Source organism: Sceloporus occidentalis, unplaced genomic scaffold (genome assembly GCF_023333645.1).
Source record: "Sceloporus occidentalis isolate IW3139 unplaced genomic scaffold, rSceOcc1.0.p SCAF_1, whole genome shotgun sequence".
Classification (NCBI taxonomy): Eukaryota; Metazoa; Chordata; class Lepidosauria; order Squamata; family Phrynosomatidae; genus Sceloporus; species Sceloporus occidentalis.
The window spans coordinates 22,131,772-22,145,443 of record NW_028316981.1 but is presented as its reverse complement, the minus strand read 5'-3'; the positions used below and the strand labels follow the sequence as shown (position 1 = coordinate 22,145,443).

Below are 13,672 nucleotides of genomic sequence, written 5' to 3'. Positions count from 1 at the left end.
GGGCAGTTAAAGCGGTGCCAAAGGTTGCAGAATTTTGAGCATAACAAAGTAGGCTAATGGTAATCTGAAAACAACAGCAACAACTCAGATCTCCATTTAGCATGGCAGCCCCCAAACTGTGCTCTTTAAGGGGAATTATGGACTCCCAGAATCCCAGACTATTGGCCAACATGGCTGAGGCTTCTGGGAGCTGAAGTCCAAAATCTCTTAAAGGTAGGCTTGCCATATCCTGCCTGGGGGCGGGACTTTCCCAGTTTGGGGCGGGGCCACACAGTCCTGCCCCAGTTTGGCCCCTCCCCCAGAACCTTCCCCCCCCCCCCCCCAGCAAGGCCCTGGAGGCAGCTCCAGCCCTCCCTATGGCTGTGTGCCACCCTCCCCGCCTCCCTGCCTGGCTTAGCCTAGAGAGCAGGTTTTAAAGACATCTGCCACTCAGAGCTATTGCCAGCCCACTTGGTATATATACCCTGCAAGAGGCATTACTTTCAGGTTACAGTGAGCAAAGAAAAACAGGCCATCAATCGTTCCTGTTTCCCTGGGAGTCTAAATGCCTCCTCATCTTTTAAATGTCTACCACTCAGTATTCTTGTAATTCTTTATCACAGGGTCGTTTTTGAGGCCCTAAACACCTTTCCTTGTAATATGCAAATTTCTCCCGAAGCTGACCAATGGGAAAGAAGCAATCAGCCCCCCTCCCCTTGGGTTGGTTTTCAATGGCTTGGAAGGAAGAGATTTTGCCTTGCAAGTTGCTGGTAAATAACAGAAGGCTTTGGGGTAGCAAAGGCTGCAGAAATAGTTTGACCCCCCCCCCCTTAAACATCCATGGCTCAGTGCTATGGGATTCTGGGAATTGTAGTTTCTTGTGGCACCAGAGCTCTTTTGACAAAAGGAGACTGAATGGAGGCGTTGCCTGGCTGGGGGCAGAGCCTCTTGCCAGCAGTGAGAAGGCTGCGATGATGAGGAAAAGCAGGGGCTCCTCTGGTGGTCCTGGCCACTTCCCTTGGCTCCCTCCCTCCTCCTCCTCCTCCTCCTCCTCCTCCTCCTCCTCTCAGAGCTCATTCACACTCCCTGGCTTTTCTCTCCCCCCCCCCCCCTCTGCACTTTGAGACCCCTTTAACTGCCAAAGTTCAATGCTCTGGAATTCTGGGGTCTGTGAGGCATTTGGCCTTCTCTGTCAGAGAGCTCTGGTGCCACAATAAACTACCATTCCCAGGATTCCATAGCACTGAGCCCTGGCAGTCCAAGCAGTGTGTTTTGGACACAGAGATCCTCCAAATGAATCCAGTCCCTAGCTTTTATATCTTTCTCACACACTGCAGGAATAATAATAACCCACTTTGAGACTGCTTTAACTCAGTGCTAGGGAATCCTGGGAATGCTAGTGTTTGGGAGACATTGAGACTTCTCTGTCAGTGATGGCTCTGAGGCCACAATAGACTACAATTCCCAGGATTCCCCAGCACTGAGCAGTCTCAAACTGGACCATTTCCTCAGTGTGGATGCACCTGGGGAGGCATTCTGGGCACTGCAGTTCAACTACGTTTGGAGGGTTATGGGACTCCCTGTCAGAGATAGCTCTGGGGCCACAATGTACTACAGTTCCCAGCATTCCCCAGCACTAACCCAGGACAGTTAAGTCACTCTCAAACTGGATTATTTCCTCAGTGTGGATGCAGCTTTGGTGAGGAACTCTGGGCATTTCAGTCCAGCATTGTTTTATTTCTGCAGTGTATTTTGGACCAGAGACAAGGTGACCAGGCATCCTCCTCCTTTTCCAGGACATGTCCTCTTCTGTCACATTTCAAAATGTCCTCCATTTGGATCATGGCTAAGAAGCATGGATTTATAATTACATGGGTGATTTTAGCTTTTATTTTTGGCCATGTCCTACATTTTTTTTGCTTGGGTGCCCTACATTTTGGGGTGAGGGCATTGGTCACCTTGGTCAGAGAGCTTTCCAGGGGTTAACTGCCATTCTGCTGTGGTGCTGGAACAAACCACCATTCCCAGAATTCCATAGCATTCAGGCAAGACAGTTAAAGTGGTCTGAAACCAGATTATTTCTCCAGTGTAGATGCAGCCCAAGCCTTTTGCCTCTCTTATGCCTGAGATTTCAAAGCCCAGCCTTGGCACCACAACAAACTACAAATCCCAGGATTCCATAGGATGGAGTGATGAGAGTGAAAGCAGTGTGGCAGCAGCCTAAGTGTGCTTAATGCAGTTCTTAACATGGTGCACCTCTTACCTACAGAGTCTCACAAGACTTTTTTGTTTAACAACTTGTACCCATTAACTCCATTTCATGTCTCCTTTATTTAGTGGGGAGGAATACGGACAAAACAAGTCAAAATGAAGAAAAACCAAAGTCCCTTGACCAAAGGGTTTGGTTGTGGAATAAGCCTCTGAAATATGCAAGAGGCAGTGTTAAAATAAAGCCATGTTCAATGCTCAAATGTGCTGTTTGGAATGGGGAGAGGGGGGTGGCCAGAAAGGGAAGTACATTTCCATGATCTGTCTAGAAATTATGTCAAAATGTCCTCCATTTTGATCATGCCTAAGAAACATGCATTTATATTAACATTTCTAAAAAAGCCTCAATTTTTTTGAGTGTCCTCCATTTTTAAAAAAATGTGTCCTACATTTGAAAATATTGTCCTGCATTTGTCCTACATTTGTCCCGGTTTGGAGGTCCTCACTTGTGGCAACCCTACTTAAAGGGCACAGTTTTGGGACCACTATGCCACCGCGCAAGCGCACTCGGTCTGTCCGAACTTGGCCTCTTAGTGCGTATGCGTCTCCCGTCTTCAGTTTGTGCGGACCCCTGTAGCCGCAAATCCAATAATACACCACCGCGCAAGCGCACTGGGTCTGTCCCAGCTTGGCCTCTTAGTGCGCATGCGTCTCTGTCTTCAGTTTGGAGTACCTCTGCAGCTGTAAAGCTGATTTACCACCGCGCAAGCGCACCCGGCCTATTCGAGATTGGTCTCTTTAGTGCGCATGCGTTTCCAGTACGGCGGAAGTGACTCTGGTGTCTTATCTGGGGGACGCGTTTCAGCGAGGGACAGCCAGCGGAAGGAGGAAGCGGTGGGGCCGGAAGTGGGCGGAGGGAGAAGGCTGCTGCACCTGCGAGGGCGGTGGAGCCCGGAGGTGAGAGCCGAGGCGTGTAGGGTCCTCGGTGTGGCCGGGCGAGGCTGAGCGCGATCCCTCCGTGGGCGAGGAAGAGGGACCTGGACCGTGCGTGCTAGCGATAACAGTCCCCCCTGCAACCGGAGCCACGGCGGGAAGGGCCCCCCCAATCCGCCCCACCATGGCAGAGTCCGCGGCCAACGTGGGAGCCACGGCGACAGTGACCGAGACGGAGGTGATTGAACCGGTGAGGAGGCCGAGGGAGAGGGGGGGGAGGCGGGGCTCCCGCTGCCATGGCAACCGTGACGATGATGGAGGAGGCGGAGAAGAAGAAGAAGAAGATGATGATGGAGGAGGCCTTGCTGCGGTTGCCCTGGCAACCACAGGACCTGCGTGTTCGTGGGAACGGGTGACACGCGTGTCTCCCTGTGAGGGGAGTGGAGGAAGTGGGATATAGCCAGGCAATGGATAGCCTTTGCTGCCTCTCATGGCTTTCCTCGTTATATATTATTGTTATTATTATTATTTAGGGTTTTTTATGACATTCATCATTATTTTGTATTTTAATGTATTTGAATAATATAATAATAAAATAAATAAAATAATAATGATGTGATTTATTTATATTGGCAACAGGAATAAAAATACAATTATATTATAATTTATTTTATTTTATTTCATTATTTAGGGTTTTTATGATATTAATTATTATTTTGTACTTTAATAATAACAACAAGGCTGTGGCATTCTGGGAACTGTACTTTGTTGCATTGTTTGCCAACGATTTAGGAGTGTGTCACACCGAATTAGGTGATAAATTTGTAATGTCTGGATTTAGAAGGGAATGGAAAGGTAAGTGTGGTCCAAAACGCACTACAGAAATAACCCACTTTGAGACCGCTTTACCTGCCCCGCATTAGTGCTAGGGACAGGCCTTGTATTATATCTTGGCTCAGTCATTAACCAAAATGGAGACAGTAGTCTAGAAACCAGAACAAGGCTAAGGCTGCATCCACATTGCAGAACTGATCCAGTTTGAGACCGCTTTAACTGCCCTGGCTCAATGCTATGGAATCCTGGGAATTGTAATTTTGTGAGACACTTAGCCTTCTCTGTCAGAGAGCTCTGGTGCCACAACAAAGTACACTTCCCAGAATTCCATAGCATTGAGCCATGGAAGTTAAAGTGGTGCCAAACCAGATTATTTCTGCAGTGTGGATGCAGCCTACCTCTGGATTTCAGTGCAGGAGAAGGAGAGGAATGAGGGGAGATCTGTTAACCCATATGTGCCTCGCCTGTGGGCTTCCTGTCAGCCTCAGGCCCAAGCAAACTGTGCAGCCTCTCTTGGCTTTTCTGTTCTTCTTCTTTAATAACTTTTGCCATCTTGACCATACTGTGATGGTGCTTGGCCACACATGACCTGGTTTCCATCTGTGAAATGTTGTAGGATATGTTGTTATTTTTGTTAACTCCCCTCAAGCCAGCTTCAACTCGTGGCGACCCTCTGGATATGAGACATCTCCAAGTCCCCCTATCCTACTCCTCTGCTTAGGTCTTGTAGATTCAGGCCTATGACCTCCCCCTGAGTCTAGCCATCTGGCATGCAGCCTTCCTCTCTTTATACTTCCCTTTACCTTTCCTAGCATTACTGTCTTGTCTAGTGATCTATGACTTCTCATGATGTGGCCAAAGTATGAGGGCTTCAATTGGATCATCCCAGCATCCAGGGAGAGTTCTGATCTGTTTGAGGATTCATTTGTTTGTCTTTGTAGCTGTCCATGGTATCCGCAGCACTCTTCTCCAGCACCACATCTCAAATGAGTTTATTTTCTTCTATCCGCTTTTGGCCCCAAATCTAAACACAAAATCCATTTGTGTTCCATATATACCTCATACACATAGACTGAAGATCATTTTATACAATATTTTGAATAAGTTGGAGCGTGAAACTAAGTCTGAGTACAATGAATGATCAGAAAGCAAAGGTGTCACTTTCTCAGTCACCCATGGAAAAAAATTATTTTGAATTTTGGAATTCCAGATAAGGAGACTCCACCTATATATTGATCAGACTTCTTTTGCTCTGACCTTTTCTAAGGGACTTGCTGGACCCGTATGATCCTCCCAGTAATCTTAACAATTAGGAAGGTAAGGGAGGTAGCAACTGGCCCAAGATCACCTAGTGAATTCCTTGCCTTAGAGAGGATTTATCTCCATACCTAACACTGTTAGCAATCACACCACATTAGTTCTGTGATGACAGCAATAGTTCCTCATTTGTAGAATTCACTCTGGTTGCTGAAGTGAGAACTTTGGCTGCTGCAGTAGAGAACTGTTTGCTATAGAACAAAACAGTGGCAAGAAGAAGTTTGTGTGTGTCTTGTTAATCAGGACTGGAATAAATGGTGGGATCCTCTTGCAGGCACTCGAATATCACAGTGAAGTCCTAGAACCTTAGCCAGCCCCATATTAAGAAGTGCCACTTGGTCGTCTTCTGCTATACAGGGAAGAATAAACAAACTCAAAAGTCAAAACATCTTATCTGCCACCATTGCTCTCCCCTGCACCCAAGGGCTGCTTTCCCCTGTAGTTATCAGTCTTATTGACCTATGATTTTTCTATGTGCTGTGCTATATATATGCATGGTTTGAAAATTAAAGCAATGCAAGTGTATGGAAGAGTGATTAGGGCTTTGAAGGCAGCAGCAAATGGAAAAGCAAGTGATGCCTATAGAAACAATGGAAGGTGCTTCTCTGTTCCTTGGCTACTAAGATGTAGACACCATGGCAACTTGGATTAGGAAGCTGAATTAGACCTAAATCCCAAACCCACTGCATTTGCTGGCTATGGGATTAATTTTTTTCATACAGACTAGAGAAGAAGACAGTTAATAGAATACAAACTGTGTTACCCCAAGCACAGAAATGGGAACCGAGGAAGACAGCTGCTAGGAGCTGGTCACCAATAAATAAATATTATACTGGAGAAAACTCCCAGAAGCTGCAGTCAGTTGCTATTGACAGGTTGTAGCCGCAGAAAGCATTGTATCAATGTAAATGGAGAGCTGCACAATTATCATATTCTGCAGTCTGATTTTGAGAGGATGACTATGCAGCCCATTAGAGTGAGATCAGGGAGTGTTCTGAAACTTGGTATGAGCATTAGCCATTGCATTGATACAGTATATATATATATAAATTCACATCTTATATTAAATTACAGCAAGGCTATATGTTTAATTGCTGCTCTACTAATGGAGAAATCAATGAAGAAATCTAAGGAAATGAAAATGGAACCCAGAAATCCTCAACTCATATTACTCAAGACAGGTAAATCTTAGATTTCTCCATTGATTTCTACAGGGCAGCTCCCATTTCTCCTGAAAAAGGCTTCTCTAATGAGAAGCTGGAAATTTCCTGTATACACAATGAGTTAGTTCTCTGTGGATTTTTTTTTATCTCTATGGGAAGTTCCTTGGCTTTCGGATATTGTAGCCTTGAATTGTGTTTGGAAAGACAGGAGAAACTGCTGTTGTACAGGTATAGTCTTCCTAGGCAGACAGGTTTGTATAGAAAGCGCTCCCTGAAGGTAGAACACTGGAAAATCAGATCCTCATATATGGAATCTTATTTTCTCTCTCTCTCATCTTAGGAGAATCGCAGCCTTACTATTAAATTGAGAAAACGAAAACCAGCCAAGAAAGTCGAATGGTCAAGTGACACAGTGGACAACGAACACTTGGGACGGAGATCTTCCAAATGTGAGCTATTACTCTGAAGCATTTCCCACTGCACTATGCCTTGGTTATTTCCTCATGTGTTTTTCTGGTTCATTGGTTAAATTGTTGAGCATGGCAGATGAACCTACATGTTTTCTAAGAGCCATCATTGATCTGAGTTGGGAGAATTACAACTCCCAGAATTCTCCAGCTAGCATAACCAAGCAGGTTGGCTGGGGGAGGAGGATTGTGGAGATGTAGTCCTAAATCTTTTCCCAACTTTGACATTTTCCCAATCCTCAGCAGCATCTTGGTCACATTTGTCATGACTCAAGTGTACAGCATCATAACATTACTGTTAAGGAATCTAAGACAGCGTATGTGGTTGTGCCCCTAGTTTGTTTCATTACAACAAACCTGTGTGGTAGATCAAAATGAGGGATGGTGACTAGAATATGGTCACTTAAGGAGCTTGCTATCTGAATAATGAGTTGTGATATCTGAGTAGTGACTTGAATCCATGTCCTAACAACAATACCACACTGTAAGTGTCAGATTCAAAGTCAGATATAACTCCTGGGCCAACATTATTTGTTTCGCAGTAGTCATACCAGTGTCTAAAGATTTACCTACAGTTCCAGTTGTAAAGAAAGGGGAAATGATTCAAACCTTTAAGTAACAAAATTTCTCATATTTCAGTATATTAAAGCAAGGTTTAACATGAGTGTTAAATATCAGTGTTCATATTTATTTGTAATATTCAGCCAGAGTAGATTTGTTCCATACTGTGAAGCCTTTGTGGCTAGATCAGTGATTCCCAAAATGGGTGGTACAGCCCCCCTGGGGTGGAGGAGAGAATCCAGGGGGGCAGTGAAGTAGAAAGGGTCCGGGGGAGGTGAGAGGAAAAGGGGGCAGCACCTTCAGTCAAAGTATTAGTATACAGGAAAGACAAGGGGAACCAGTAGTCTTTAGGACCATGGTTGGGATGAGGATTACATTAAACTTCTTTTCTGCGGCCCCAGAAAACCACCACACGGCCTCGCTGTTCATTTTGTATGGTAGTGTCTCCCACACTTTGCCTGCCCATATGAGCTCACTTCCTTACTGGTGTCTTTCACTAGTAGTGGCAGTTGGGAAACCTGTGCAAGGCTGGGGCACAGGGCATCACTTCTGTGGCTCAGAGTGGCACCATATTGAGACAGACTGGAGCAAAGAGTTAGAGCACATGCTGGCAGTGGAGAAGTGACGGCAAAAATTAGCTTTCAGATTTGCGACCCTGCTTAAGCTTTGTGAGCTTTGCTGGGACTTTGCTAGTAGGAGTTGCACTGATGCTTTCGCTTTCTTTCATCAGACAGGTTGAGAGAAGAGGTAGCAGAAGAAACAGTTTTTTTGTGGGAGAGTGCACACTTTAAGTTGTGTGGGGAAGACTGTCTCTGGGAAAGAAGCCTTTGTCTTGGAGTGGCTCCTGTAGTTAAAACGTCTCCCTTTTCAGTCTACACCAGTCTCCAGTCTAGAGCATGTGGCCTCTGTAAGCCCGCTACACACACACTGGCTGCAGCTTTCTCTGCCCCAATCAAGGGTTGAAAGTCCCTCTTCTCTAGGAAGAAGCTTCTCCCTTGCACCTGGTCATCCTGGGAGCAGCAATTGAGCAGCAGCCAGGAGGCCTCTTGTCTGCACTGGCCTTTGCTGCAAGGCTGGCAAGGGTGAGAAGCTTTTCAGTCGCTACAGCCAGCTGCTCAGTTGCTGCTCCCAGGATGACATGGCACAAAGGGAGCAATGACTGAACAGCCAGTCAAATGGCAACCAAGAAGCCTCTCACCTGCGTTGGCCTTAGCTGCAAGGCTGGCACAAACAGGAAGTTTCTTGGTCACTCCTCAGCCAGCTGCTTGGATAGGGGATGGTGCTCATTTCCGTTACTAAGCCGAGGGAGCCAGTATTATCAGAAATGATTCTGTGGTGATGTGGCCAGCATGACTACATGGAGCACAGCAGACCTGATATGAAAAATATGTGCTGGGGTGCTAGGGTTGCCGCCCAAAAGGAAAGGGAGCAGTAGTTGCAAAAAGTTTGGGTGCTAGATGGTGCTGTCTACAGACTGGTTCAGTTTTGTTGGCAATGCACATATCTCTAGCTCCAAGGCTAGTATCCAGTGGCTTTGGAGGGTTTTTTATCCTCATGTTGTCGCCATTTGTGCTCCTTTGTTTCAGAATGGGAGTGTAGGGTGTGCACTTATATTCCTGACTTGAGGAGGAGACTTGTAAACTAGTACAGATGATGACAGCATGTGTAAGGACCTGCTGCATGGCCTTGCATTGTGGCCCACCTGCAGTCCTTTGTTCCCAGGATAGCTGGTGGCTCCCTGGAATAGGAATGGCCTGTAACTGTCTTCTAATGTGTGCTCACTGTACCTAGCTCAAGGACAGAACTTCGACTGGAATTGATCAGCTTTGGAGACAAAAGGCTGCTTATGCCATTATCATTTTATACTGTGGGCGGTTGCCAGCAGGAATCCTAGTCACTCAGCAGTTCTCTCTAGAAGCTTGAAGAGAGTGCATCATGTGATAGCGGCAATAAGATGTGGGAGAAACTCTACTGTCGCAGTAGCTGCATTGATTGAAAAGAGGAATGCTTGCAAAAGGAGAGACTAGAAAGGAAAAACCTTACAGTGCTATATTATGTATGTTATTGAAGCACAGCCAGCCACCTTGAGAGTTAGATCAAGGCGTATCAAGGCGTGGCTGTAGCCTTCTGGATGTTATTGGACATCCAGTCAGCACTGTCCTATCAGCATTGTCTAATGCAGCCAGTTGTGGGGATTATGGGAACTATAGTCCAACATCTGGATAACCACCGCTGAGTTAGATGCAAAGACTATGCTCCAAGTGAATTTGTTATGCTTATATCTTGCCTTTTCTCCAAGGAGTTCAGGGCAACATGCATGATCCTCTCCCCCAGATTTTATCCTCATAACAGTCCTGTGAGGAAGGTTCAAAGGGAGTGGCCAAGGTTTAGTTGATTACGGACTTGACACAATTTCTCATCTAGCATTCTAACCTCCGCCTGCCACCCTGGGCAGTATCTCAAAATGTGAAAGGGAAAAAGCCAAAAGACATCAAAAATGCTGGCAGTGGAGGGGAGCAGTGATGCTATACCATTTCTGAAGCTTGACAAGCACAGAAGGGGATAAGAAGATCATGAAACAGAGGAGGTAGATCTGTGGACTCTTATCTGCCACAACAGTGAGGATGGGGAATAAGGCAAACAGAATATAGACCTGGGAGGAAGCATTTATCTTTGTGATTAATTATTTAAAGCATTTATACCCCACCCTCCAGGAAAACATCAGCAGAGTTCCTTATAAAGACGAGCTTCAGTCTCTCTCTGTCTCCCCATGGGCTTACAGTAAGTGTTCTACTTGAATGCTACTGAAATCCTTAAGGTGGAGGCTAAAAGTGTTGCTGTTGTAGGGCTCATCAAGAGGCTTTCTTCCTTAGAGACTATATTATGAAGTCTCTTCAAGTTCCAGGGCTCTTGGAGGCCTTAGGCAGGGAGAGTCTCACTCCCCTGTTTCCTCCTGAAAAAAGCCTTCCTTCCTCCCTTCCTTCCTTCCTTCCTTCTTCTTCTTTTATGGTGACTGGATCTTTTTGTCCCTGCCTATCTGGAGCTTATTCCCTCTTTCAGCATCTTCTCTTGGTTGTACCCATGAGAGGTAGGAAAGTAGTGGAGTCTCCTTCCTTGGAGGTCTTCAAGCAGAGGCTGGATGGCCATCTGTCGGGGATGCTTTGATTGTGATTTCCTGCATGGCAGGGGGTTGGACTGGATGGCCCTTGTGGTCTCTTCCAACTCTACGATTCTATGATTCTAACTGCCACTCAGTTCTTCAGCGTCAGAGTGTCTGTGCTTCTGCCTGGAGGCTAGGCTGTATACTAAGAGATTAGCAAACTGCTACTGTTCCTCAAGTCCCAGGACATACAAAGAACTGGTTGAATTCCTAGCTCCAGTCTGTGGAGGTTTGTTATTTGCTTCTGTTGTTGTTTTGTGCCTGCAAGTCATTTCCGACCTATGGCGATCCTAAGGCAGTGTGACCATATGTCCTCCTTTTCCAGGACATGCCCTACATTTCAACCTTCTCTCCAGAAAAAATTCCAAAATTTCCTCCAATTTGAGCATGACTGAAAAGCCCATTGAGTAGCACCATGTTTGCTGTTCCTCTGAAATGGGTCTACCTGGCAGCCTGTCCTTGCTGCAAATAAGGGAATAGGATGAATCCTTTTAAAATTCTTTTTTCCTAGGAACAGCAGCAGACAAGACTTGCCCCAGAAGTCAGGGCACATTTGTTTCTCAGTGTGGAAAAGGGTAGCAATGTTTTAGGCAATGGGCTACTTGAGGACATTAGGCAAATGTTGAAAGTCCCCCCCCCCCCCCCCCCGTAATTTCAGCACAATGGACAAATGAAAGGAATAATTTACATGTAGATTCAGTACCGTATATTGCAAGCCCATAAGGCATTTTAACAAAAATGTTTCTCAGAAAAATACAGTGGAGTGCATAAAATATATTATATGTAATATAACTGTAGTATCTCCCTGCCAAGTATAGTTGAGGCACATTAAAGACTAAAAAGGTTTTTTGGACATAAGCACAGATTGAAGAAGTTAGTTTTTTGGACTAGAATTCCCAGAATCCTCCAACTGACCATGCTAGCTGGAGAAGTCCAAGAGTTTATGCAAAAAAGTTGCTTTTTCAAGTTCTGTAACTGTAGAATGGCTGAGAATCTGTGGTACATATTAGGGACAAGTAGCTTATACTCCATTCACACACACACACACCCCGGCCTTCCAGTGTATGTGAGTTATTGTATTGTGTTGCCATCTCACATTTTTCTTGAGAAAGGACCCAAGGCAGCTTACAACATAGCGAAAAAAAATTAGACAAGTTTTGGCAGGCTTTTCCGACCCTACAATCTTATTCCTCTGTTTCCTTTTTAAATTATTTTAATTTTTTGAATTTTAAATTATTATTTTTTTAAAAAAATAATTTAATTTTGTTAAACCTTTGAAGCTCTGATAATGACTATAATGTAACAATATCTAGTAATTAGGCGCTGGAGCTGAATATTGGAGTATGTATCATGTTAGAGTTTCAAGCCATTGATGTTTAGTCCTTTTATACTGTGAAAATGCTTCTAAATTGCACACTTAAAATAGAATAAACTCTACTATAAATTTATTGTGACTAATGCAGTTTTGCATAGTTTTTTAAAAATATCTTTCCTCCATTGTTGCTTTACTGCTTGTCCTTAACCATTTACCATCTTTGGATTGCTCCTTCTTGCTTCCCTCACAGTCCCTGACTGTCTCTTCCAGTTTATCAGCACTTTCTCTTCCCCTTGCCTTTTATCCCCATTTCCCTTGGACTCAATGATGCTTTTATCTGTCATTCCTTCCCACCTGGCCTTTGGTGAATTACTCTGCTATCTTCCAGCTCAACTCTTGTTCCTCCATATTGGTGATGCTTTCCCCAAACCTGCCTCTCATTTTCTCTTTCTCTTCACATCCTCACCTTGTGGCATCTGACCCTCCCTCTTCTCCCCTTCCCTCCCCATTTTTCCTTTCCTCATATTTTTTTCTCCTCCTCTCCCACTCCTCAGGTTGCTGCATCTATGAGAAGCCCCGGGCTTTTGGCGAGAGCTCGACAGAGAGTGAAGATGAGGACGACGAAGGCTGCGGCAATGCCCACTGCATCCGGGGCCACAAGAGAGGCCAGCGGGGGAAGGAGCAGGGTAAATCGGGAGACCCTGGCCCATCAGAAGGTTGCTCCCAGAAATCAGAGCCACCTGACCAAAACCACGCTGGGGCTATGCAGCACTGAACCCACGCTGCCAGGGAGTGGGGGATAAGAGTCCGCCTCTCCCACCCGGAACCAGGGACTAATGCTGCTCCAACTCTGGGGCAGGGGGGAGGGAGGGGAGGGCTCACCACGCATCCAGCTACCCGTCTGTCTTGTGCCGGTGCTGACACTGCCTCGACTCGGGGTGGGGGAGGGGGAGGGAGGGAGAAGAGGGGCCCATGCATCCAGCTCCCCATCTGTCTCGTGCCAGTGCTGCTACTGTCATCTCTCTACCCATCCATGGCTGGTGAGTCCATCTGAGGCCACCCATCCACACCCCACCCAACGTGGAATGTATTGACAGAGCCTTCTGGCTTCCTTGGCTGATTTTTTCCCTCCTGCTTCTTAATTAAATATTTGTATCACTGATGAACAAGGTGGGCAATCGGTTCTGCTTTGGAAAAGGCAGCGATAGAGCTGCACCCAAGGCCCTTCTGTTGGGCAAGCGTGCCCTCTTTCTCTGCCCCTGTTCCCCCTTCCCCTTTCCAGTTGTACTTTCTGTCACTATACCTTTATACACTTCTCTCTTGCTGTTCCTGAGTTCCATGTAAATCCCTTTCTGCTTCCATGCCCTGGCCAGTTAATCCTTGAACTGTCTCCCACTTTCCTATGGCTGAACTCACTAATCCCTTGAAGTCTCAACTCCACTACCTCCTTTTGTACCCAGACTTCTAATTCACCATGGCAAGGCCACTGCTTCTGCCACACAGCTGCTTTAAGAATGCAGCCTTTTGGTCTTCCTATTACCCTTCTCTTTCTGTCCTCTGGAAAGTGTAAGCCTTGATTCCAACTTTGGCCTGTTACAGACAGCCAAAATAAAGCTGCTTCGAGTCACAGTGGAGGTATGGTGTTTCAATGATGCATGTGTCCTAAGAGTCCAGAAGCCTCACCAAAGCCACGCTCCAGTCTTTAGGGCTGGAGTGTGGCTTTGGTGCAACTTCT

At 45.9% G+C, this 13,672-nt stretch overlaps 1 protein-coding gene across 2 annotated transcripts; it reads left to right on the top strand.

Annotated features, from left to right (window-relative positions):
* The first annotated feature begins 3,074 nt into the window (after positions 1-3,074).
* On the top strand, positions 3,075-12,875 carry PPP1R11 (protein phosphatase 1 regulatory inhibitor subunit 11). Of its 2 annotated transcripts, none has more exons than XM_089516327.1 (3): positions 3,075-3,358; positions 6,775-6,883; positions 12,492-12,875. In XM_089516327.1, the coding sequence occupies exons 1-3, from the start codon at positions 3,305-3,307 to the stop codon at positions 12,710-12,712; spliced, it is 384 nt and encodes a 127-aa protein (XP_089372453.1). In that variant the 5' UTR covers positions 3,075-3,304; the 3' UTR covers positions 12,713-12,875. The 2 variants fall into 2 exon arrangements, with proteins under 2 accessions (XP_089372453.1, XP_089372443.1); XM_089516317.1 differs by having other exon boundaries at positions 3,079-3,370; positions 12,492-12,864.
* Positions 12,876-13,672: the final 797 nt, after the last annotated feature.

Excerpts from the sequence above, each read along its gene's own strand:
- PPP1R11 (XM_089516317.1), top strand. The coding sequence starts at position 3,305 with ATGGCAGAGTCCGCGGCCAACGTGGGAGCCACGGCGACAGTGACCGAG. Across the intron at positions 3,371-6,774 it reads AGACGGAGGTGATTGAACCG|GAGAATCGCAGCCTTACTAT; the intron begins GTGAGGAGGCCG and ends CTCTCATCTTAG. Across the intron at positions 6,884-12,491 it reads GGGACGGAGATCTTCCAAAT|GTTGCTGCATCTATGAGAAG; the intron begins GTGAGCTATTAC and ends CCCACTCCTCAG.